The 24,100-nt window shown below is 56.2% G+C and overlaps 2 protein-coding genes and 1 pseudogene across 2 annotated transcripts; all 3 read left to right on the top strand.

Annotated features, from left to right (window-relative positions):
• The first annotated feature begins 420 nt into the window (after positions 1-420).
• Positions 421-1,376, top strand: LOC128850854 (olfactory receptor 14A16-like; annotated as a pseudogene).
• A 5,209-nt stretch (positions 1,377-6,585) lies between these two features.
• On the top strand, positions 6,586-8,774 carry LOC128850853 (A-kinase anchor protein 13-like). The gene is made up of 2 exons (XM_054055867.1): positions 6,586-6,880; positions 8,493-8,774. Exons 1-2 carry the CDS (start codon positions 6,695-6,697, stop codon positions 8,772-8,774), a joined length of 468 nt encoding a protein of 155 aa, XP_053911842.1. The 5' UTR covers positions 6,586-6,694.
• Positions 8,775-13,483: 4,709 nt separating this feature from the next.
• Positions 13,484-20,943, top strand: LOC128850852 (2-acylglycerol O-acyltransferase 3-like). The gene is made up of 5 exons (XM_054055866.1): positions 13,484-13,550; positions 15,150-15,257; positions 17,718-17,788; positions 19,223-19,466; positions 20,771-20,943. The coding sequence occupies exons 1-5, from the start codon at positions 13,484-13,486 to the stop codon at positions 20,941-20,943; spliced, it is 663 nt and encodes a 220-aa protein (XP_053911841.1).
• The last annotated feature ends 3,157 nt before the right edge of the window (positions 20,944-24,100 follow it).

The following is a 24,100-nucleotide window of genomic DNA, read 5'->3' as shown; positions in this document are numbered from 1 at the left end:
TGGAGAAGCAGTCAGTCCCACCAGCAGAGTGATGTCCAGCCAGTGTCCAAGCAATGGCTGCTTTGGAGAAGCTCCCCTCCCAGTTTTAGTGCTGAACAAGGTTCTACAAGGCGTGCAATTGCTCTTTGGTCCGTTTGAGCCACCCGTCCTGATTTTCCCCCTTCCCAGTCTCTTCCCACCCCAAGCCTCCTCTCTCTGGGGCAGAGTGAGAAACAGAGAAGGCCTTTGCCTCTCTGCCAGCACAGGCCTGAGCACAGGGCTGCAGGCACGGAGCTGAAGGAAGGGCTGCGAGAAAAGGGACAGGGAGTGTGCAGCACAGGAGGGGAATGGAACATGGCTTTGATTTGGCTGAGACACGTCTCCCCTAACTTGTCACTTTCCTTTGCTCCTCTGACAGTGCCCCATGCCCAGAGGCAGCAGATGTCCAACAGCAGCTCCATCACCCAGTTCCTCCTCCTGGCATTCGCAGACACACGGGAGCTGCAGCTCTTGCACTTCTGGCTCTTCCTGGGCATCTACCTGGCTGCCCTCCTGGGCAACGGCCTCATCATCACCACCATCGCCTGTGACCACCATCTCCACACCCCCATGTACTTCTTCCTCCTCAACCTCTCTGTTCTTGACCTGGGATCCATCTCCACCACTGTCCCAAATCCATGGCCCGTTCTCTCTGGGACTACAGGACCATTTCCCACTCAGGATGTGTTGCCCAAGTCTTTCTCTATGTCTTTTTCATTTCAGCAGAGTATTCTCTTCTCACCATCATGTCCTATGACCGCTACGTTGCCATCTGCAAACCCCTGCACTACGGGACCCTCCTGGGCAGCAGAGCTTGTGTCCACATGGCAGCAGCTGCCTGGGGCGCTGGGTTTCTCAATGCTCTGCTGCACACGGCCAATACATTTTCCCTGCCCCTCTGCCAGGGCAATGCTGTGGAACAGTTCTTCTGTGAAATCCCTCAGATCCTCAAGCTCTCCTGCTCACACTCCTTCCTCAGGGAGGTTGGGCTTCTTGATGTTAGTGCCTGTTTATTGTTTGGCTGTTTTGTTTTCATTGTGGTGTCCTACGTGCAGATCTTCAGGGCAGTGCTGAGGATCCCCTCAGAGCAGGGACGGCACAAAGCCTTTTCCACGTGCCTCCCTCACCTGGCCGTGGTCTCCCTCTTTATCAGCACTGGAACATTTGCCTACCTGAAGCCCCCCTCCATCTCCTCTCCATCCCTGGTCATTGTGGTGTCAGTTCTGTACTCAGTGGTGCCTCCAGCACTGAATCCCCTCATCTACAGCTTGAGGAACCAGCAGCTCAAGGATGCAGTGTGGAAACTGATATCTGGATGGTTCTCTGAATCAATGAGCTGCTCATCACCTTCTTCATAGCAGTTATCCTGCAAATCATGGCAGGCCCAGACAGGCTTCTGTATTTGTTGTTGGTGTTGCTGGTTTTTCAATTGGGATAATCGAATCATTCTGTTTTTAATTTATGGTCTTTTCTTTTCTTACTGATTGTCTGTGTAAATGAGGAGCTGTGCTCTCTGTGTGTTCCAACAAAATAAAGGCATATTCAAGAACTTTTATTTCCTGATCTCTTTCCTCCAAGGTCTTTTTGGAGCTGCAGGGACAGTTCCTGTGGGCATGGGTGGAGGGGAAAAGAGTCCCAGCACGGCAGCCCTGCCAGGCACCAGCGCTTGATCTCCCAGAGCTGTTCTCTCTCCCCTTCCACACTCTCCTCCTCACCCCTTGCCTTGCTGGAAGGCCTGAGGGCTCTGAGCTTGGTCACAGCGGTGCTGCGTGGCAGTGCTGTGCCCGCAGGCAGGGACAGGCAGTGGGCACTTGTGGGACAGAGCTGCCTCCACAACAGCCTTTCCATAGAGCAAAGGGATCTCCTCAGGGCAGAGCCTGAAGGCTTAGGGCTTCTTTCAAGGATTCCCTCAAGGGTATGTCCAAGAACCTGAGACAGAGGTGAAAACACCAGTGTAAAGGCAGACACTGCGGGTGTAATGGGTTTGGAAGAATATTGTTTTCTTCTACAGACATGCCTCCTCTGGGAGATCTTCAGCACCACCAGAGAAGGGTCTGGTCTGTGCCCACATGCACTGGAGCACCCACACAACCTGCCCCAGGACAATCATCCTGAAGTAGCCCCTCAAAATCACCATTCCAGGCACTTCCCTCTCACCCCAGCTTGGAGACATTCTTTGTCCCTCCCTGGAAGGACACGGAATGAGGAGGTCAGAGTCAAAGTTCACACTGTTCAGAAGAGATGTGAGGACGTACATCACAAGCATGAGGTGAGATGAACCCAAGAGAACACAAACAGCCCTTCCTTGGCTTCCATGAAGGTCTGTGGGACAGAAAGATTCTCAAGGTCACATCATCGTGCGGTCAACATCCCAAGAGTGAGTGCCTGAATGCAGGACTGGGATGTGCTTTCTTGAACTGAGGTCCCTGTGTCCATTCCTCATGACATGAGGCATCTCAGACAAGTACAGAGTGGTGGGATACACCACAGGTCTGAGTGCATCTGATTCTCTGGGAGTCCAGAGAAACCCTGTGACTCCTGCCTTTGTGTGTAAAGAGGAAAAACTTGGTGAACATCTTTGGGTGAATGAGAGTCCACGAGGCCAGCTCAGACATGGACTCCTGACAGAACCGACATTTCTGTGTGTGCCTCCAGGAACAAAGCCCACCGGCCCAGGGAGATTCATATCACGTGCCTTAGACAGGCTCAGTGCAAATGATTCTGCCTGCTGCATCACACTGTGCGACTCTTTTCATCTCACTGTGTGACTCTTTCCGTGAGCTTAGTGTCATCCGCAAATTTGCTGAGGGTTCACTCAGCACTGGTGAGACCGCACCTCGAATCCTGTATTCAGTTCTGGGCCCCTCACCACAAGAGGGATGTTAACGCTGTGGGGCTGGAGAACAAGTCTTACGAGGAACGGCTGGGGGACCTGGGGTGGTTTAGCCTGGGGAAGAGGAGGCTGAGGAGAGACCTTATCGCTCTCTGCAACTACCTGAAAGGAGGTTGTGGAGAGGAGGGAGCTGGCCTCTTCTCCCAAGTGACTGAGGACAGGACAAGAGGGAATGGCCTGAAGCTCCGCCAGGGGAGGTTCAGGCTGAATATCAGAAAAAAATTCTTCACGGAAAGAGTCATCGGGCACTGGAACAGCTGCCCAGGGAGGTGGTCGAGTCGCCTTCCCTGGAGGTGTTTAAGGAACGGGTGGATGAAGTGCTTAGGGACATGGTTTAAGGGAGTGTTAGGAATGGTTGGACTCGATGATCCAGTGGGTCCTTTCCAACCTGGAGATTCTGTGATTCTATGATTCTATGACCCTATTGCAGCCTTTCAATGTCTGAACGGGCTTTAATGATAAAGATGCTGAAACACTGGATCAGGTTTCCCAGAGAAGATGAGGATGCCTCATCATTGGTAGTGTTCAAGGTCAGGTTGGATGGGGCTTTGAGAACCTGACTGAGTATAAAGTGTTGCTGCCCATGGCCGGGGGGGTGGAGAATTGCGGGGGCGGGAACGTGGACTAGATGGATGTTTGAGATCCCTTCCAACCCAAACCATGGTTCTGGCCTCTGTGATGTCATCCTTTGTGATGCTGCCCTGTGTCCTCAGAGACCTCTCTGCTGTCCAGGACAAGCACCCTCTGGACTCACTCTCCAGGAGGATCTGGAGGAGGCAGGTGGTCTCTCCGCTGGGAGCTGCCTGCGCCTTGCTCTGTGTGTGAGAAACAAAGCAGCTGCGGTTCAGCCATTGCAGTGCCCGGTGCCGGTTCCAACGGAGAGGAAACTCTTCCCTACGGACAGGGTAAGTCAGGTGTGCCCATGCCTGCTTCTGTGTAGTGATTGCTCGGAGGTTAATCTCCGTGGCAGGGCCTCCAGTTCTTGAGGGTTCTGTCAGCTCCTGTTCTTGTGCCTCCCTGTGCTCCCACAGTCCTCAAATTCCTCAGATCCTTTACGAGCTCTCCAACCCTCTAAGGTGCAGCAAGGTGGAATTGAGTGTTGTTCCAGTTTTCCAGTTTCCACACAGTGGTTGCTCGCAGAGGAATCTGACCAGGCTGGCACTAGGGACTCTTGATTCAAGGCCTTCCCTATTCTTCTCATTTATCACACACAAAAGTTTAATTACATTCTACAAGTCCTTAGCAAATGCTGACCCAGCTCAGAGAGCTCCCAGCAGCATTATGGCTTCATGGCTTCAGTGGTGGTTTTACACCTGATTCTCTTCTGTCAAGTCCCCCATTGAGACTCGTTCATGGATCGATCTTCCTTATTGTCGGATGAGTCTCAGATCCATCCCATGGCTGTAATTCTTATTGCCAGAGAAGCGATAGTCGAGATGGGAGAAATTAGTGCAATAATCACATTTTTAAACTCCCAAACATGATGCAAACCATCAGCATAATTCTCACAAATGCCATTACGTTTTGTACCAAACTCTGTAACCATCTTTTTAGGGACAATCCTAACCCACACAAATTGTTGTTTCACCATCCTGGTTCCATTGCTGCTTTCACCTCCTGGCTGAGGGTGACGTACTGACGATCTAATGGCAGTGGGGTTTGATGATTCAGACTTCTGTCGAAGGGAATCAAACATGGGACAGGAGATCAAAAGCTTCTTAGCATTCCTCCCCCTTTTAGACCCATTTCTTCCTTGTGGTGAGCGAGACCAATTTCTGGGGATGGTTTTCCATAGAGCACTGCAAAAGCACTCCCTTTTCCTCTTGCCCGGGGGTTACCCTGACTTGCACTAAGGCTGACGGCAAAACCTCTGTCTGTTTGAGATGAGTCTCTTGGCATAATTTGGCACTTTGTCTTTTGAGGGTCTGCTTCATCCTTTATACATTACCACTACGCAGAGGTGGTAAAGGAAAATGGAATCCCCAATCCATCTGTAGGAATTCAGATTCCCCCTTTACTACTTCTGCAAGAAAATGAGGTCCACTGGCTGTGGCCTCTGTGATGTCATCCTCTGTGATGCTGCCCTGTGTCCTCAGAGACCTCTCTGCTGTCCAGGACAAGCACCCTCTGGACTCACTCTCCAGGAGGATCTGGAGGAGGCAGGTGGTCTCTCCGCTGGGAGCTGCCTGCGCCTTGCTCTGTGTGTGAGAAACAAAGCAGCTGCGGTTCAGCCGTCTCATTGTCTGGTGCCGGTTCTGCCGGAGAGGAAACTCTCCCCTACGGCCGGGGTAGGTCAGGTCTGGCTGTGTCTGCTTCTGCGCAGTCATTGCTCGGGGGTTAATCTCCATGGCAGGGCCTCCAGTTCTTGAGGGTTCTGTCAGCTCCTATTCTGGTGCCTCCTAGGACCTGGAGCCTGTGCTCCTGGTTATTTTCCACATGGGAGACATTCCCAGCCCAGGGGGTCCTGTTTTGGTGTAGCTGTGCCAGCCCTGCCCTGTGCTCCTTCACCCCGATCAGATTTGTTTCCGAGTGCTGTATCGCTGACTCCGGGCTGTGTAGGGAGCCATCCTGGCCTGGATGCTGAAGCTCCCTTCCAATTTAGCTGCCTGCTTGTTTGCTCTGGGATCATTCAGTACAGTCCTTAATTGCAATCCGGATTTCCCCTGATTTTGGGGTTTGGTGGCGTAATCTCTCCAGTCGGGATGTGGAGGGGGCAGGGAGCGGCAGCACGGTCAGGTCTGTCCCTGCAGAGCACGGGGCCTCCAACACCTGGGAGTTGTCCTGGTCTCTCTTCTGGTGGAGCCTTGAAGCAGCCGGTCCCCAGAATGGACCTTCCTGGGTGTAGGGAGCCCTGAATATCTGGAGTGAGTGTTTGCCAAACTCTCTTCTTGCATGTTGAGAGGGAACTCCCTGGCACATCCAGTGCTCCACACTGGGTCTGGATTGTCCCAGCTGACCGTCTCTGGTACAGAAGCGTTTTATCTGCTGGACTTGAGGACAGCCCTGTCCATCCTTGGGTGTCCTGCTGCTGCCGTCCTGCGCCACAGGATGGTGCGGGAGAACTGTTTGTGCAGTTGGTGCAGCTGAACAGGGCAGTGGAGAAGAATGGGGCTCTGCTCCATCAGAAGCTGCTGGGAGGGGAGAGATGGGAGCTCCGTTAAGGTCAATTTGTGGTGTGGCTGTGAGACAGCTCGTAGGGTGGTCCTGCAGGAATTCTGACCACAGGAGCGGGCAGCAGGGAGCACTCACAGAAAGGAGGGGAATTGTTTTAAGCATTAAGGTGAGGGGAGAGTGATGAGTGCCCTGGTGAACAATGTCCGGGTATCCCTGGTCTCAGGTGAGGTTCCTGTTCCGTGTCCTGCTGGTGGAGCAGAGATGGAGATGTACAGAGCAGCTGGAAAACGAGCCTGTTTGTGCTCACAGAAATACCTGAAGGCCTTGATAGAACTTCAGGCTTCGCATTCCCTTCCCTGTGACCATTTGACAAAGATTTCTCTTTCTCCTTCTAGGGAAAAACTGAGGCTCTGCAGCATGGCTTTACGGTTCCGTGACGTTCTGTTCTATGCCGTTCCTGGAGCGGTGGGAATTCTGGGGTGCTGGTGGATCTACTCCCGTATGAAGAAAAATGCACTGAGCCCTAAAGAAAAGCAAGAGGAGGAAGGGCAGGAGAAAGATGCATCAGCCAGAGCAGCAGCGTGTGTTCCTCATAGCCTGCCCATCTTAGCGAAGGAGGAATGCCGAGAGAGTGAAACCTCGGCCTCCCTGCTGCCAGCAGGGTCACCGATGTCCAAGAGCTCCCCAGAGAAGAGGAAGAAGGAGAGGGAAGCCTGGGAGAAGGAGCTGATGGAGAAGGAGGCCAGGCTGGCTCAGCGAGAGCAGCAGCTCCGGAGATGGTGGGAGGATCTGGAGCGGGAGCGCAAGGAGCTGCAGAAGGAGAAGGCCTCTTTCCAGCTCGAAGGGCAGAGCCAGGTAAGTGCCGCCAGGGTTCACGATGCCGGGGAAGTCGTGTCCTCAGGGAACTCCTGGGTGCTCCTGGGCCAGCTGCACACCAGCAGCGATCGACAGATGCCAGCCCAGACTCAGACAGGCAGGGTCTGGTATTTCTGGCTCATTCCCTGCCCGGGATGTGTGGGACTGTGTTTGGGGCTCCTCCAGAGCTGCTGAGGCATCATCAGCACTCAGGGCTGCAGGAGGGGGTTCCAACACCTTGAGCTCTGCCCGTTTCTTTGTGCCGTGTGCCGGCAGACAGTGGAGCTGAGGGGGTTGGTGCGCAGAGCAGATGCCCTGGGCAGTCCCTGGAGGTCGATATTGCCTTTGCCTTTGGCCTTCACACCATGAGGGCTCAGCTCTGGGGAGTGATCGGGCAGATGGGGCGTCCTTTCTGGAAACAGCCAGAGCCCTGTGGGTTACCAGCACCTCAGCTGCCACCAAAGCCGCTTGTGAGGCCAATAACTGTTGGGCAATGCTGTTTCCACACTGACATCCATCTCCAAAAGCGTTTGTGAGATCTGCCCAAGAGAAGGGTGTTGTTCAGAGCCAGAAAGAGCAGCCCCACACAGACCCTGCTCGGAGCATCTCTCAGCCAGCTGGGGTTCATGGTTTCACGCCTGTGCCCCAGTCTGGCTGAGGAGAGCAAGCGTCCCTTGGCAAAACACAGGCTGAGGGGATCCTCGAGGCTGCTGCCGATGGCTTGTGTGCACCTCACTCATTCTGAGGGGAATTGGCTTAGAGCTGGAGAAAAATTACTTGACAGCTCTTGGATTGTGTCCTGGAAATGGTTCTGTGTGCGTGAGCAGAGGAATTTTGGATCTCAGCAGTGAGCCCTGGGAAGCAAATCCTCAGGGCAGGGCTGGCTCCCTCCCAGCTTGGCTCCTGATCAGGCCAGGAGTTTCCCGAGCACCCGGCGAATCTGCTGCAGCATCGAACCGATGCCGACATGCGAGAGGCACAGATGCTGTGGGAGAGGCTGAGTGGTGACATAAGGGCGAGGGCTGGAGGATGAGGAGGAGGAAGTCCCTTTTCCAGGCAGGAATCCTCCTGACATTGCAGAGCTGTTCACAGAGGGTTGAGTGAACCGTTGTCGTGTGTTATTTTGATCTTCCATTGAATGCGTGGGCTCAATCACCTCCCGAGATAGAAGTTATCAAACAAAATGTCAGGAAAGATGTGTTTGCTCTCATCTTTTGTTTGGGAAGGCTTCCTCTGGCCTGTGCCGCTCCAGTGCTGGGTGCTGGCATTCCCCTGCCGGAGAGGCTCGCTTCTCCTTGGCCTTCTGCCACCGTCCCCGTGCAGGAACGCTGCAGGGGGAGCCTTGGTCTGGAGAGCTTAGAGAATATTTGCCCTTGTCTTGTAAGAGCAAAGCCAGCGGAACACTCCTCTTGCTGTGTTTGGTTTCTTTGTCCAGCAGAGAGGGCTTCTCCCTCTGCTTTGCCTGGATGGGGCCCACTCTTGAGCTGCTGAGCGGGCTGGATGTTCACCACAAAAACCTCTGTCTCTGAGCAGTCTGCGACACCTTTCCTACCCAGGGTCTCTGCTGGCCTCTTCCGTCACTAAAGAAAATTGCTTTTCTTTTCCTTTACAGACTTCCAGTTTACAGAAGAAAGTCGCAAGAGTCCCCTCCCAGTCTGGGGTCGCTGAGGCCTCCAAGGAGAAGAGCCCTGCCCGTCCTCAGCAAGGGCACGTGGAGTCAGAAACATCCGTCTCCCCAAGAAGCAAGAGTCTCCTAAGGGCCCTCAAAGAGAAAAGCCCTTTCCGTTCCCCTGGCAGATCCAAGACGATGGACCAGGCTGCTGAGGAACAGCCCGGATGCCAGACTGCCTCTTCTGTTCAGCCAAAGCCAAGGGGAAGGAGAAGGAGAAGATAACGGGATGGAGACTCTTAGGTCCCTTTCCAAAGTCCTTCAAGTGTCTTAAATTCCAAAGGGATCGATTTATGATGAAACAACACCAGCGATCCTTTTCCACATTATGTTTTATTTGTTTGGAAATACTTGTTGGTTTCTTTGGAGGAAAAATAAAGAATCTTAGAATCATAGAATATTGTGAGTGTGAAGGGACCTTCTCCTAATATCCAACCTAAACCTCCCTTGGCTCATCTTCCCGACATTCCCTTGGGTGGACAAGGTATCATGTGGCCCAGTGTGTCTCAAGAACCCATCACCCAGTAGGAAGGCACAGGCCATGAAGGGGGCTTGGAAGCTCACATCTGGCAGTGTCTCTGACAGAGCAGCAGAAGGCACCTGGTTGACACATTGACTGTGAGATCCTCTAGAGGGGTCAGGCTCATGGAATGGTGGGGTCATAGAAGACGCGGTTCATTAAAGAACTGGGGCATTGAAGGATCAAATCAATGCAGTTTCATAGTAGGGTCAAAGGAGATTCGAAAGATTCAGGTCAGAGAAAGGTTGTAGAAGAGTCGGGTAATAGAGGGGATGGGTCTTAGAGGCATCATAGATGAGTTGGTTCATATAAGGGTCAGAGAACAGCCAGGTAATAGAAGTTTCAGTTCAAAGAAGGATTGGGTCACTCAATAGTCACAGAAGTGACTTCCAGAGGGCAGACTTTGGACTGTTCAGAAGGTTGGTTGGCAAAGTCCCATGGGAGACAGTCCTTCAGGGCAAGGGAGCCCACGAGGGCTGGGTGGGCGCTCTTAAAAAATGAAATACTAGTAGCTCAAGAGCAAGCCATCCCTGTGTTCTGGAAAAGGAGCCGGTGGGGCTGATGTTGTGCCCATCTACAAGAAGGGTTGCAGGGAGGATCCGGAGAACTCCAGGCCTGTCAGTCTGACCTCAGTGCTGGGGAAAGTCATGGAACAGGTGATCTTGAGTGCTATCCTGAAGCACATGCAAGAGAACCGGGTGATCAGGCCCAGTCAACAGGGGTTCACGAAAGGCAGGTTGTGGGGTCCACAGCGGGCTGAAGACCCCTGATTAATGCACCCGGAAGGAGATCATGGGACGGGAAGTGGGCAGACAATATAGGACCATGCAAGAAAGCGGTACCATCCATTCACAGATTGTTTGTGTATAAGCTAATCCAATCATGCGGAGACGCGTGTGTTCATCAAGGGTATAAAGGCGCGCGTAAGACCAAGCACGGCACAGCCCTGTGACTTCAATAAAGAAACTCGCTGCCGCATCACCGTCTCGTGTCTCAACAGCGACAATAAAGGGGTCCCAGGGGGTCTCTCGAGGGGTCCAGGGGGGCTTAGATGGGTTCTAGAAGACACTAAAGGTCTCCCAGTCCACTCTAGAGTGGTCCAGAGAGTATTTGATGAGTTCTAGAAGACACTACAAGGGTCCCAGGGGGTTCTAGAGGGGTCCCGGGGGGTCCTGGAGGGATCCTGGAAGACCAGAAAGGGGTCTCAAGGGGGGTTCTAGAAGACACTAAAGGGGTCCCGGGGGTCTTAGGGGGCTCCTGGAAGGACCTCAATTGGTCCCAGGGGGATCTAGAGAGGGTTCAGAGGATCGTAGATGGCTCTGGAGTGGTCTGGGACACATTTAGTACCTTCGAGGACCCATCTAAGACTCTCTGGACCCCTCTGGAGCTCCTCGGGACCCCTTTAGTGTCTTCTGGAACCCATCCCAAAGGGCTCTAGATGGGTCCTAATGGTCTTAGATGGGTCCTAATGGTCTTAGATGGGTCCTAATGGTCTTAGATGGGTCCTGGAAGGCCTTAATGGGGTTCTAGGGTGCTCTAGAGGGGTCTAGGGGGGCTTTGGTGGGTTCTAGAAGACACTAAATGGGTCCCAGGCCACTCTAGATGGCTCTAGAGTGGTCATAGAGGGGTCCTGGAAGACCTTAAAGGGGTTCCAAGAGCCTCTAGAGGGGTCCTGGAGGTCCTAGATGGGTCCAGGCAGGACTTAACTGAGTCCCAAGGGGCTCTCGAAGGGTCCAGAGGGGCTTAGGTGGGTTCTAGAAGACACTAAAGGGGTCCCGGGGGCTCTAGAGGGGTCCTGGAGGTCTTAGGTGGGACCAAGAAGGCACTAAAAGGGTCTCAGAGGGCTCGAGAGGGGTCTTGGGGTTCGGAGAGGGGTCCTGGAATGCCTCAATAGAGTCCCAAGGGGGTCTCGAGGGGTTCTGGAGGTCTTCGAGGGGTTCTGGAAGGCCATAGAGGGGTCCCAGGGGGTCTCTCGAGGGGTTCAGGGGGGCTTAGATGGGTTCTAGGGTGTCCTTGGGCAGGTTTTGGGGTGCAAAGGGGGACTTTTGGGGTCCTGGGGTGTCCTTGAGTGTCCTTGGGCAGATTTTGGGGTGCTGGGGGGGGTCTGGGGGTTCTGGGGGAGTTCCCTGGGCAGGTTTTGGGGTGCAAAGGGGAGGTTTTGGGGTCCTGGGGGAGTCCCTGGGCAGGTTTTGAGGTGCAAAGGGGGAGTTTTGGGGTTCTGAAGGGTTCCTGGGCAGCTTTTGGGGTGTAAAGGGGGGCTTTGGGGGTCCTGGGGTGTCCTTGGGCAGGTTTTGGGGTGCAAAGGGGAGGTTTTGGGGTGCTGGGGGTGTCCTTAGGCAGAGTTTGGGGTGCAAAATGTGGGTTTAGGGTTCTGGGGGAGTTCCCTGGGCAGGTTTTGGGGTGCAAAGGGGGAGGGTTGAGGTGCTAGGGGGTGTCCTTGGGTAGGTTTTGGGGTGCAAAGGGGGGTTTGGGGTGCTGGAGGGGTCCTTGGGCAGATTTTGGGGTGCAAAGGGGGAATTTTGGGGGTCCTGGGGTGTTCTTGGGCAGGTTTTGGGGTGCAAAGGGGAGGTTTTGGGGTGCTGGGGGTGTCCTTGGGCAGATTTCGGGATGCTCGGGGGTCTGGGAGTTCTGGGGGAGTTCCCTGGGCAGGTTTTAGGGTGCAAAGGGGAGGTTTTGGGGTGCTGGGGGGGTCCCTGGGCAGATTTTGGGGTGCAAAATGTGGGGTTAGGGTTCTGGGGGAATTCCCTGGGCAGGTTTTGGGGTGCAAAGAGGGGGTTTTGGGGTGCTGGGGGGTTCCCTGGGGAGGTTTTAGGGTGCAAAGGGGAGAGTTTAGGGTTCTGGGGGAGTTCCCTGGGCAGGTTTTGGGGTGCAAAGGGGGGGGTTGAGGTGCTGGGGGGTGTCCTTGGGCAGGTTTTGGGGTGCTGGGGGGGGTTTGGGGGTTCTTGGGGAGTCCTTGGGCAGGTTTTGAGGTGCAAAGGGGGGGATTTGGGGTTCTGCAGGGTTCCTGGTCAGCTTTTGGGGTGCAAAGGGGGAATTTTGGGGGTCCTGGGGTGTCCTTGGGCAGGTTTTGGGGTGCAAAGGGGGGGTTTTGGGGTTCTGGGGGGGTCCCTGGGCAGAGTTTGGGGTGCAAAATGTGGGTTTAGGGTTCTGGGGGAGTTCCCTGGGCAGGTTTTGGGGTGCAAAGGGGGGATTTTGAGGTGCTGGGGGGTCCTTGGGCAGGTTTTGGGGTGCAAAGGGGGAATTTTGGGGTTCTGCAGGGTCCCTGGGCAGCTTTTGGGGTGCAAAGGGGGAGTTTTGGGGTCCTGGGGGGGTCCCTGGGCAGCTTTTGGGGTGCAAAGGGGGGGATTTTGAGGTACTGGGAGGGTCATAACCCTATGGGGGTTATAGGGGCTATGGGGCAGTTTTTGGGGTGCAAATTTGGGGGTTGGGGTTCTGGGAGGTGGGGGGGGGTTCCCTGGGTAAGTTTTGGGGTTCAAAGGGGGAATTTTGGGGTCCTGGGGGTTCCCTGGGGAGGTTTTAGGGTGCAAAGGGGAGAGTTTGAGGTGCTGGGGGATCCTTGGGCAGATTTTGGGGTGCAAAGGGGGAGTTTTGGGGCCCTGGGGGGGTCCCTGGGCAGGTTTTGAGGTGCAAAGGGGGAGTTTTGGGGTTCTGAAGGGTTCCTGGGCAGCTTTTGGGGTGTAAAGGGGGGCTTTGGGGGTCCTGAGGGGGGCTTGGGCAGGTTTTGGGGTGCAAAGGGGAGGTTTTGGGGTGCTGGGGGTGTCCTTAGGCAGATTTTGGGGTGCTGGAGGGGGTTGGGGGTTCTTGGGGAGTCCCTGGGCAGGTTTTGGGGTGCAAAGGGGAGATTTTGGGGTGCTGGGGAGGTCTCTGGGCAGCTTTTGGGGTGCAAAGGGGGAATTTTGGGGTGCTGGGGAGTCCCTGGGCAGCTTTTGGGGTGCAAAGGGGGGATTTTGAGGTGCTGGGGGGTCCTTGGGCAGGTTTTGGGGTGCAAAGGGGGAATTTTGGGGTTCTGCAGGGTCCCTGGGCAGCTTTTGGGGTGCAAAGGGGGGGATTTTGAGGTGCTGGGGGTGTCATAACCCTATGGGGGTTATGAGGGCTATGGGGCAGTTTTTGGGGTGCAAATTTGGGGGTTGGGGTTCTGGGAGGTGGGGAGGGGGTTCCCTGGGTAAGTTTTGGGGTTCAAAGGGGGAGTCCCCCCCCTTTTTTTCCCCCCCCTTTCCCCTTCCCCACCCTCAGCTCCTCCTCCCGCCCCATAGGGCAAAGGTCGGGGTGTCGCGGGCGAAGGCAGAAGGTGTGTGGGGCAGGAGGTGGGGGAAGGGAAAAAAGGGGTGTACAGGGGGGTCCCCCAAAATTTGGGGGTGTCCTTTTCCCCCTGATCACCCCAAATTTGGGGGCCCCCCTTTCTCTCTCCGCAGGGATGGGGGCAAAGGACTGGGTGAGAGCGCTGTGTGTGATGCAGTGGATGTTCACCTTCCTCTGCCTCGGTACGGGGGGGGGGGGGGGTAATTAGCGAGGAGGGGGGTAATTAGCATAGGGAAGGGGGTAATTAGGGCAAAGGGGGGAGGGTGAGACCATGGGGGGGGGGGATTGCCACGTGGGAGGGGGTAATTGCCCCGTGGGAGGGGGTAATTGCCCCATGGGAGGGGTAATTGCCCCATGGGAGGGGGTAATTACCCCATGGGAGGGGGTAATTATCCCATGGGAGGGGGGAATTATGCCATGGGAGGGGGTAATTGCCCCATGGGAGGGGTAATTATCCCATGGGAGGGGGTAATTATCCCATGGGAGGGGGTAATTATCCCATGGGAGGGGGAAATTATCCCATGGGAGGGGGGAATTGCCCCATGGGAGGGGGTAATTATCCCATGGGAGGGGGGAATTATCCCATGGGAGGGGGTAATTGCCCCATGGGAGGGGGGAATTATCCCATGGGAGGGGGGAATTATCCCATGGGAGGGGGTAATTGCCCCATGGGAGGGGGGAAAAAACCCCATGGGAGGGGTAATTGCCCCATGGGAGGGGGTAATTATCCCATGGGAGGGGGTAATTGCCCCATGGGAGGGGGGAAAAAACCCCACGGGAGGGGTAATTGCCCCATGGGAGGGGGTAATTATCCCATGGGAGGGGGTAATTATCCCATGGGAGGGGGAAATTGCCCCATGGGAGGGGGTAATTGCCCCATGGGAGGGGGTAATTATCCCATGGGAGGGGTAATTATCCCATGGGAGGGGGTAATTATCCCATGGGAGGGGGAAATTGCCCCATGGGAGGGGTAATTATCCCATGGGAGGGGTAATTACCCCATGGGAGGGGGTAATTATCCCATGGGAGGGACAATTATCCCCATGGGAGGGGGTAATTATCCCATGGGAGGGGTAATTATCCCATGGGAGGGGGTGATTGCCCCATGGGAGGGGTAATTATCCCATGGGAGGGGGTAATTGCCCCATGGGAGGGGTAATTATCCCATGGGAGGGGGTAATTATCTCATGGGAGGGGTAATTGCCCCATGGGAGGGGGTAATTGCCCCATGGGAGGGGGAAATTATCCCATGGGAGGGGGTAATTATCCCATGGGAGGGGGTAATTGCCCCATGGGAGGGGGTAATTATCCCATGGGAGGGGGTAATTATCCCATGGGAGGGGGCAATTGCCCCATGGGAGGGGGTAATTATCCCATGGGAGGGGGAAATTGCCCCATGGGAGGGGGTTATTGCCCCATGAGAGGGGTAATTGCCCCATGGGAAGGGGTAATTATCCCATGGGAGGGGGTATTTATCCCATGGGAGGGGGTAATTATCCCATGGGAGGGGGGAATTATCCCATGGGAGGGGGTAATTGCCCCATGGGAGGGCAACAATGACCCCATGGGTGGGGCAATTACTCCATGGATGGGGCAATTACCCCATGGGAGGGCAACAATGACCCCATGGGAGGGGCAATTACCCCATGAGAGGGGCAATTACCCCATGGGAGGGCAACAATGACCCCCTGGGTGGGGCAATTACCCCCTGGGGGGGGCAGTTACCCCCTGGGGGGGGGCAGTTCCCCCCTGGGGGGGTGTTAATTGCCCCCCCCCCCCAGGCCCTGCCTCCATTCTGCTGCTGCTGCTGCTGCTCCGCACGCGGTTCTGGCTGCTGCCCTCCATCTATGGGGCCTGGTGGCTGTGGGACTGGGGCGGCGCCGAGAGGGGTGGGGGGCTATGGGGCGATGGGGGGGTGGGGGGCGATGGGGGGGTGTGGGGCGATGGGGAGGTGGGGGGCAATGAGGAGTGGGGGGGTAATAGGGGGCTATGGGGCAATGGGGGGATGTGGGGCAATGGGGGGGTGGGGGGCTATGGGGAGGTGTGGGGCAATGAGGAGTGGGGGGGTAATGGGGGGCTATGGGGGTTATGGGGGCTATGGGGCAATGGGGAGCTATGGGGGCTATGGGGCTATGGGGGGATGTGGGGCAATGGGGGGGTGGGGGGCTATGGGGCAATGGGGGGGTGGGGGGCTATGGGGCGATGTGGGGCGATGGGGGGGTGTGTGGCGATGGGGGGGTGTGGGGTAATGGGGGGGTGTGGGGGTAATGGGGGCTATGGGGCAATGGGGGGATATGGGGCAATGGGGGGCTATGGGGCAGTGGGGGGCTATGGGGCAATGGGGGGTGTGGGGGTAATAGGGAGATGTGGGGCAATAGGGGGATGTGGGGCAATGAGGAGAGGGGGGTAATGGGGGGCTATGGGGGCTATGAGGCAATGGGGGGCTATGGGGCAATGGGGGGCTATGGGGGGTGTGGGGGTAATAGGGGGATGTGGGGCAATAGGGGGATGTGGGGCAATGGGGGGGTGTGGGGCAATAGGGGGGTGTGGGGCTATGGGGGATGTGGGGCAATGGGGGGGTGTGGGGCAATAGGGGGGTGTGGGGCTATGGGGGATGTGGGGCAATGGGGGGGTGTGGGGCAATGGGGGGCTATGGGGCAATGGGGGGTGTGGGGCAGTGGGGGGGTGTGGGGCAATAGGGGGATGTGGGGCAATGAGGAGTGGGGGTAATAGGGGGCTATGGGGCAATGGGGGATATGGGGCAATGGGGGTGTGGGGGTAATAGGGAGATGTGGGGCAATAGGGGGGTGTGGGGCAATAGGGGGTCTATGGGGCAATGGGGGGGTGGGGGTAATAGGGGGGTGTGGGGGTAATGGGGGGGTGTGGGGCAATGGGGAGATGTGGGGCAATGGGGGGGTGTGGGGCAATGGGGGGGTGGGGGTAATGGGGAGATGTGGGGCGATGGGGGCTATGGGGCAATGGGGGGTGTGGGGCAATGGGGGGCTGTGGGGCAATGGGGGGGTGGGGGCTGATGGGGGGGTGGGGGCGATGGGGGAGTGGGGGGCGATGGGGGGTGGGGGGCGATGGAGGGGTGTGGGGCAATAGGGGGGCTATGGGGCAATGGGGGGGTGGGGGTAATGGGGGGGTGTGGGGCAATGAGGAGTGGGGGGGTAATGGGGGGCTATGGGGCAATGGGGGGGTGTGGGGCAATAGGGGGATGTGGGGCAATAGGGGGGATGTGGGGCAATGGGGGGTGGGGGTAATGGGGGGGTGTGGGGCAATGGGGGGTGTGGGGCGATGGGGGGGATGTGGGGCAATGGGGGGTGTGGGGCAATGAGGAGTGGGGGGTAATGGGGGGATATGGGGGTTGTGGGGGCTATGGGGCAGTGGGGGGGATGTGGGGCAATGAGGAGTTGGGGGGTAATAGGGGGCTATGGGGCAGTGAGGGGCTATGGGGCAATGGGGAGGTGTGGGGAAATGGGGGGGTGTGGTGCTATGGGGGCTATGGGGCAATAGGGGGGTGTGGGGCAATTGGGGGGTGGGGGTAATGGGGGGGGTGGGGCAATGAGGGCTATGGGGCAATGGGGGGGTGTGGGCCTATGAAGGCTAGGGGGAGGATGTGGGGCAGTGGGGGGGATGTGGGGCAATGGGGTGGTGTGGGGCAATAGGGGGCTATGGGGCAATGGGGGGTGTGGGGGTAATGGGGGGTGTGGGGCAATGAGGAGTGGGGGGGTAATGGGGGGCTATGGGGCAATGGGGGGATGTGGGGCAATGGGGGGTGGAGGTCAATGGGGTGTGGGGTAATAGGGGGGTGTGGGGCAATAGGGGGATGTGGGGCAATGAGGAGTGGGGGGTAATGGGGGGCTATGGGGGTTATGGGGGCTATGGGGCAATGGGGAGCTATGGGGGCTATAGGGCAATTAGGGGTGTGGGGCAATTGGGGGCTGTGGGGGTAATGGGGGGCTATGGGGGCAATGGGGGCTATGGGGCAATGGGGGGGATGTGGGGCAATAGGGGGGTGTGGGGCAATAGGGGGATGTGGGGCAATGAGGAGCGGGGGGTAATGGGGGGCTATGGGGCAATGGGGGTTGTGGGGTAATGGGGGGCTATGGGGCGCTATGGGGGCTATGGGGTAAACGGGGGGCTATGGGGCGCTATGGGGCTATGGGGGGCTATAAGGGGCGATTAGGGGCTATGGGGTAAATGGGGGGCTATGGGGTGCTATGGGGGGCTATGGGGGGCTATGGGGTAAAGGGTGGGCTATGAGGGGCTATGGGGCGCTGTGGAGCGCTATGGGGCTCCGATGGGCTATGGGGCAGCTGTGGGTCAGGCTCTCCCCCGCCCCACAGGGCCGCGGCACTGGGATTGGGTTCGGAACTGGCGGATTTGGGACCATTTCTGTGACTATTTCCCCATCCGGGTACGGACCCCCCAGTACCCCCCCAGTACCCCCCAGTGCCCCCCCCCCAGTGCCCCCCAGTACCCCCCAGTGCCCCCCCAGTGCCCCCCAGTACCCCAATATCCCCATATCCCCCATATCCCCCATATCCCCATACCCCCCCGTCCCCCCATATCCCCCATATCCCCCATATCCCCCATATCCCCCATATCCCCATATCCCCCATATCCCCAATATCCCCATATCCCCCCTGTCCCCCCATATCCCCCATATCCCCATATCCCCCATATCCCCAATATCCCCATATCCCCCATATCCCCATATCCCCCATATCCCCCATATCCCCATATCCCCCATATCCCCATATCCCCCATATCCCCAATATCCCCATATCCCCATATCCCCCATATCCCCAATATCCCCATATCCCCCATATCCCCATATCCCCCATATCCCCCATATCCCCATATCCCCCATATCCCCATATCCCCCATATCCCCAATATCCCCATATCCCCCATATCCCCCATATCCCCAATATCCCCATATCCCCATATCCCCATATCCCCCATATCCCCCATATCCCCATATCCCCCATATCCCCCATATCCCCATATCCCCCATATCCCCATATCCCCCATATCCCCAATATCCCCATATCCCCCATATCCCCCATATCCCCATATCCCCATATCCCCCATATCCCCATATCCCCAATATCCCCATATCCCCCATATCCCCCATATCCCCATATCCCCATATCCCCCATATCCCCCATATCCCCATATCCCCCATATCCCCATACCCCCCATATCCCCATATCCCCATATCCCCCATATCCCCCATATCCCCATATCCCCATATCCCCCATATCCCCATATCCCCCATATCCCCATATCCCCATATCCCCCATATCCCCATATCCCCATATCCCCATATCCCCATATCCCCATATCCCCCATATCCCCCATATCCCCATATCCCCATATCCCCCATATCCCCATATCCCCATATCCCCCATATCCCCCATATCCCCATATCCCCATATCCCCCATATCCCCATATCCCCATATCCCCATATCCCCCATATCCCCCATATCCCCATATCCCCATATCCCCCATATCCCCATATCCCCATATCCCCCATATCCCCCATATCCCCCAATCCCCATATCCCCATATCCCCATATCCCCCATATCCCCATATCCCCCATATCCCCCATATCCCCCATATCCCCATATCCCCATATCCCCCATATCCCCATATCCCCCATATCCCCCATATCCCCATATCCCCCATATCCCCCAATCCCCATATCCCCATATCCCCATATCCCCATATCCCCATATCCCCCATATCCCCCAATCCCCATATCCCCATATCCCCCATATCCCCATACCCCCCCTGTCCCCCCATATCCCCGCAGTGCCCCCCAAGTCCCCCCTCTCCCCACAGGTTATCCGTTCTGCCCCACTCCCCCCCGGACGCAGTTACCTCTTTGCCGCTCACCCTCACGGCATCGCCTGTATTGGGGTCTTCGGTGCTTTCATCACTGGGGGTCGGGGGGCCACGGGCACCCCAAAACCTTCCTTGGGGGACACGGATATGGGGGGGCCCTGTCCTGGCCTTCGCCCCACTCTGGCAGCTCTCACCGGGCTCTTCCATCTCCCCTTCTACCGCGAATACGCTCTGGCTGCGGGTGAGGGGGGTTTTTGGGGTGCTGGGGGGGAGAATTTGGGGTTCAGAAGGGGTTTGGGGGTGCCAGGGAGGGTTTAGGGGGTTTGGGGTGCAGCATATAGGGTGCTCTGGCTGAAAGGGAGGGAGGAATTTGGGGTGCCGGGGAGGGATTGGGAGTGTTGGAAGAGGTTTTGGGGTGCTGAGGGGTTTGAGGGTTGTAGGTTTTGGGGGTTCAGGAGGGGTTTGGGGTTCAGGAGGGTTTGGGGGTTCAAGGGGGATTTGGGGTGCAGTATACAGGGTGCTTTGGCTGAAAGTGAGGGGGGAATTTGGGGTGCCAGGGGGAGGTTTGGGGGTGCTGGAGGGGGTTTTGGGGTGCTGAGGGGTTTGGGGGTTCAGGAAGATTTGGGGGGTTCAGGAAGGTTTTGGGGTTCAAGGGGGGTTTGGGGTGCAGGATACAGGATGCTCTGGCTGAGGGTGAGGGAGGAATTTGGGGTGCAGGGCGGGGTTGAGGTGCACGAGGTGTTGGGGAGCACCGGGGGGTTTTGGGGTGCTGGAGGGATTTGAGGTGCTGTGTCCCTTTTTGGGGTGCTGGGGCCCCCTTTTTGGAGTGCTGGGTCCCCCTTTTTGGGGTGCTGGGTCCTACTTTTTAGGGTTTAGGGTCTCTTTTTGGGGTGCAGTGTCCTGCTTTTGGGGGGTTGGATCCTCTTTTTGGGGTTCAGGGTCCCTTTTTGTGGTGCAGGGTCCCCTTTTTGGGGTGCAGGGTCCCCCTTTTTAGGGTACAGCGTCCCTTTTTGGGGTTCAGGGTCCCTCTTTGGGGTCCAAGGGTCCCTTTTTGGGGTGCTGGGTCCCACTTTTGGGGGTTCAGAGTCCCTTTTTGGGGTTCAAAGTCCCCCTTTTTGGGGTGCACTGTCCCTTTTTGAGGTCCATAGTCCCCCTTTTTGGGGTGCAGCGTCCCTTTTTGGGGTCCAGAGTCTCCCTTTTTGGGGTGCAGGGTCCCTTTTTGGGGGTCAAGGTCCCTCTTAGGGGTGCTGAGTCCCACTTTTTCGGGTTCAGGGTCCCTCTTTGGGGTCTAAGGGTCCCTTTTTGGTGTGCTCGGTCCCACTTTTTGGGGTTCAGGGTCCCTTTTTGGGGTGCAGGGTCCCCCTTTTTAGGGTGCAGCGTCCCTTTTTGGGGTTCAGGGTCCCTCTTTGGGGTCTAAGTGTCCCTTTTTGGTGTGCTGAGTCCCACTTTTTGGGGTTCAGTGCCCCTTTGGGGGGTTCTGGGTCCCCCTTTTCGGGGTGCAATGTCCCTTTTTGGGGGTGCTAGTTCCCCCCGGATCCCCCGCAGGGTTGTGCCCTGTGAGCCAGCGCTGCCTGGACCGGGTGCTGGAGCAGAAGGATCAGGCCCTGGTGATCATGGTTGGGGGCGCAGCCGAGGCCTTGGAGGGGACCCCGGGGAGTCACCGCGTCACCCTGAGCCAACGGATGGGCTTCGTGAAGCTGGCGATGCGCCACGGGTAGGTGGGAGGGGGGTTACGGGGTCAACGGGGGTCAATGGGGATCATTTGGGGTCAATAGGGATCAATGGAGGTCAACGGGGATCAATGGAGGTCAAAGGGGATCAATGGGAATCAATGTGGTCAATGGGGATCAATTGGGGTCAATAGGGATCAATTGGGGTCAATAGGGATCAATGGGGTTCGATGGGGATCAATTCAGTCAATAGGGATCAATTGGGGTCAATAGGGATCAATGAGGGGCAATGGGGTCCATGGGGATCAATGGGGATCAATTCAGTCAATAGGGATCAGTGGGGGTCAATAGGGATCAATGGGGGGCAATGGGGTCCATGGCGATCACTGGGGGTCGATGGGGATCAATTCAGTCAATAGGGATCAGTGGGGGTCAATAGGGATCAATGGGGGGCAATGGGGTCCATGGCGATCACTGGGGGTCGATGGGGATCAATTCAGTCAATAGGGATCAGTGGGGGTCAATAGGGATCAATGGGGGGCAATGGGGTCCATGGGGATCAATGGGGGTCGATGGGGATCAATTGGGGTCAATAAGGATCAATGGGGATCAGTAGGAATCAATGGTGGTCAATGGGGATCAGTTGGGTTCAATAGGGATCAATGGGTATCTATAGGGGTCAATGGGGTCAATTGAGGTGAATAGGGATCAATGGGGTCAATAGGGGTCAATGGGGATCAATGGGGATCAATGGGGGTCAATAGGGGTCAATAGGGGTCAATAGGGGTCAATGGGATCAATGGGGGTCTATGGGAATCAATGTGGTCAACGGGGATCAATTGGGGTCAATAGGGATCAATGGGGGGCAATGGGGTCCATGGGGATCAATGGGGGTCGATGGGGATCAATTCAGTCAATAGGGATCAGTGGGGGTCAATAGGGATCAATGGGGGGTAATGGGGTCCATGGGGATCAATGGGGGTCGATGGGGATCAATTCAGTCAATAGGGATCAGTGGGGGTCGATGGGGATCAATTGGGGTCAATAAGGATCAATGGGGATCAATGGGGATCAGTAGGAATCAATGGCGGTCATTGGGGATCAGTTGGTATCTATAGGGATCAATGGGGATCAATTGAGGTCAATAGGGATCAATGGGGTCAATAGATGTCAATGGGGCTCAATGGGGATCAATGGGGGTCAATAGGGGTCAATAGGGGTCAATGGGGGTCAATGGGGATCAATGGGGATCAATGGGGGTCAATAGGGGGCAATAGGGGTCAATGGGGGTCAATGGGGATCAATGGGGATCAATGTGGGGCAATAGGGGTCAATAGGGGTCAATGGGGGTCAATGGGGATCAATGGGAATCAATGTGGTCAACAGGGATCGGTTGGGGTTAATAGGGATCAATGGGGGTCAATGGCAGTCCATAGGGATCAATGGGGGCCAATGAGGATCAATTCAGTCAATAGGGATCAGTGGGGGTCAATGGGGATCAATCGGGGTCAATAGGGATCAATGGGGGTCCATAGGGATCAATTGGGGTCAATGGGGATCAATTGGAGTCAATAGGGATCAATGGGGGTCAATGGGGGTCAATTGAGGTCAATAGGGATCAATGGGAGTCAATGAGGATCAGTTGGGGTCAATGAGGATCAATGGGGATCAATAAGGATCAATGGGGTCAATGGGGATCAATTGGAGTCAATGGGATCAACGGGGGTCAATGGGGGTCAATTGAGGTCAATAGGGATAATTGGGATCAATGGGGATCAATTCGAGTCAATTGGGGTCAATTGGAGTCAATAGGGATCAATGGGGGTCAATGGGGGTCAATTGAGGTCAATAGGGATCAATGGCGGTCAATTGAGGTCAATAGGGATCAATGGGAGTCAATGAGGATCAATGGGGGTCAATGGGGGATCAATAAGGATCAATGGGGGTCAATGGGGGTCAATGGGGATCGTGGGAATCAATGGGTCAACAGGGGATCAATTGGAGTCAATTGGAATCAATGGGGGTCAATAGGGATCAACGGGGTCAATGGGGATCAAGTGGTCAATAGGGATTAATGGGGTCAATAGGGGTCAATAGAGGTCAACGGGGATCAATGGGGGTCAATAGGGAGCAATAATGGTCACTGGGAGTCAATGGAGGTCAACGGGGTCAATGGGTGGTTAATGGAGGTCAATGAGTATCAGGTTGAGTCAATGGGGGGCAGTGGGGCCAACGGGGGTCAATGGGGGTCAATGGGGATCAGTTGGAGTCAATAGGGATCAATGGGGTCAACGAGGGTCATTAGGGATCAATGGAGGGCAGTGGGGGTCAGTAGTGGTCAGTGGGGGTCAATGGAGTCAATGGCGGTCAATGGAGATCAGTGGTGGGCTGTGGGGTCAGTGGGGGTCAGTGGGGGTCAATGGAGGTCAATGAGTGTCAAGTGGAGTCAATGGGGGTCAATGGGGTCAATGGCGGTCAATGGAGATCAATGGTGGGCAGTGGGGTCAATGGGGGTCAATGGCGGTCAATGGAGATCAATGGAGATCAATGGTGGGCAGTGGGGTCAGTGGGAGTCAATGGGGTCAATGGCGGTCAATGGAGATCAATGGTGGGCAGTGGGGGTCAATGGGGATCAGTGGAGGTCAATGAGTGTCGGATTGAGTCAATGGGGTCAATGGGGGTCAATGGGGGTCAATGGGGTTCAATAGTGGTCAATAGTAGTCAATGGAGGGCAATGGTGGTCAATAGTGGTCAATGAAGGGCAATGGTGGTCAATAGTGGTTAATGGAGGTCATTGGGTGGTCAATGAGGGTCCTATTGAGTCAATGATGGTCAATAGTGGTCAATGGGGCTCAACGGAGGTCAATGAGGGTCAAGTTGAGTCAATGGGGTTCAGTAGGGGTCAATGGGGGTCAATGAGTGTCAATGGGGGTCTTTGGGTGGTCAATGGGGGTCAATGAGGGTCAAGTTGAGTTAATGGGGGTCAATAGGGCTCAATAGGGCTCAATGGCGATCAATGAAGGTCAATGGAGGTCAATGAGGGTCAAGTTGAGTTAATGGGGGTCAATAGTGGTCAATAGGGGTCAATAGGGCTCAATGGCGATCAATGAAGGTCAATGGGGGTCAATGAGGGTCAGGTTGAGTTAATGGGGGTCAATAGGGCTCAATAGGGCTCAATGGGGCTCAATGGCGATCAATGAAGGTC

The sequence above is a fragment of the Cuculus canorus genome, unplaced genomic scaffold, assembly GCF_017976375.1.
Source record: "Cuculus canorus isolate bCucCan1 unplaced genomic scaffold, bCucCan1.pri subtelo1, whole genome shotgun sequence".
NCBI lineage: Eukaryota > Metazoa > Chordata > Aves > Cuculiformes > Cuculidae > Cuculus > Cuculus canorus.
Note: the sequence above shows the minus strand (reverse complement) of the source record. Positions and strands in the feature narration are given on the sequence as shown.

What these genes read in the sequence shown, in the direction of transcription:
- LOC128850852 (XM_054055866.1), top strand. Translation starts at nt 13,484, where the DNA reads ATGGGGGCAAAGGACTGGGTGAGAGCGCTGTGTGTGATGCAGTGGATG. An exon ending in GTTCACCTTCCTCTGCCTCG is followed by an intron (nt 13,551 to 15,149) that starts GTACGGGGGGGG and finishes CCCCCCCCCCAG; the next exon opens with GCCCTGCCTCCATTCTGCTG. An exon ending in CGAATACGCTCTGGCTGCGG is followed by an intron (nt 19,467 to 20,770) that starts GTGAGGGGGGTT and finishes GATCCCCCGCAG; the next exon opens with GGTTGTGCCCTGTGAGCCAG.
- LOC128850853 (XM_054055867.1), top strand. Translation starts at nt 6,695, where the DNA reads ATGTCCAAGAGCTCCCCAGAGAAGAGGAAGAAGGAGAGGGAAGCCTGG. An exon ending in AGCTCGAAGGGCAGAGCCAG is followed by an intron (nt 6,881 to 8,492) that starts GTAAGTGCCGCC and finishes TTTCCTTTACAG; the next exon opens with ACTTCCAGTTTACAGAAGAA.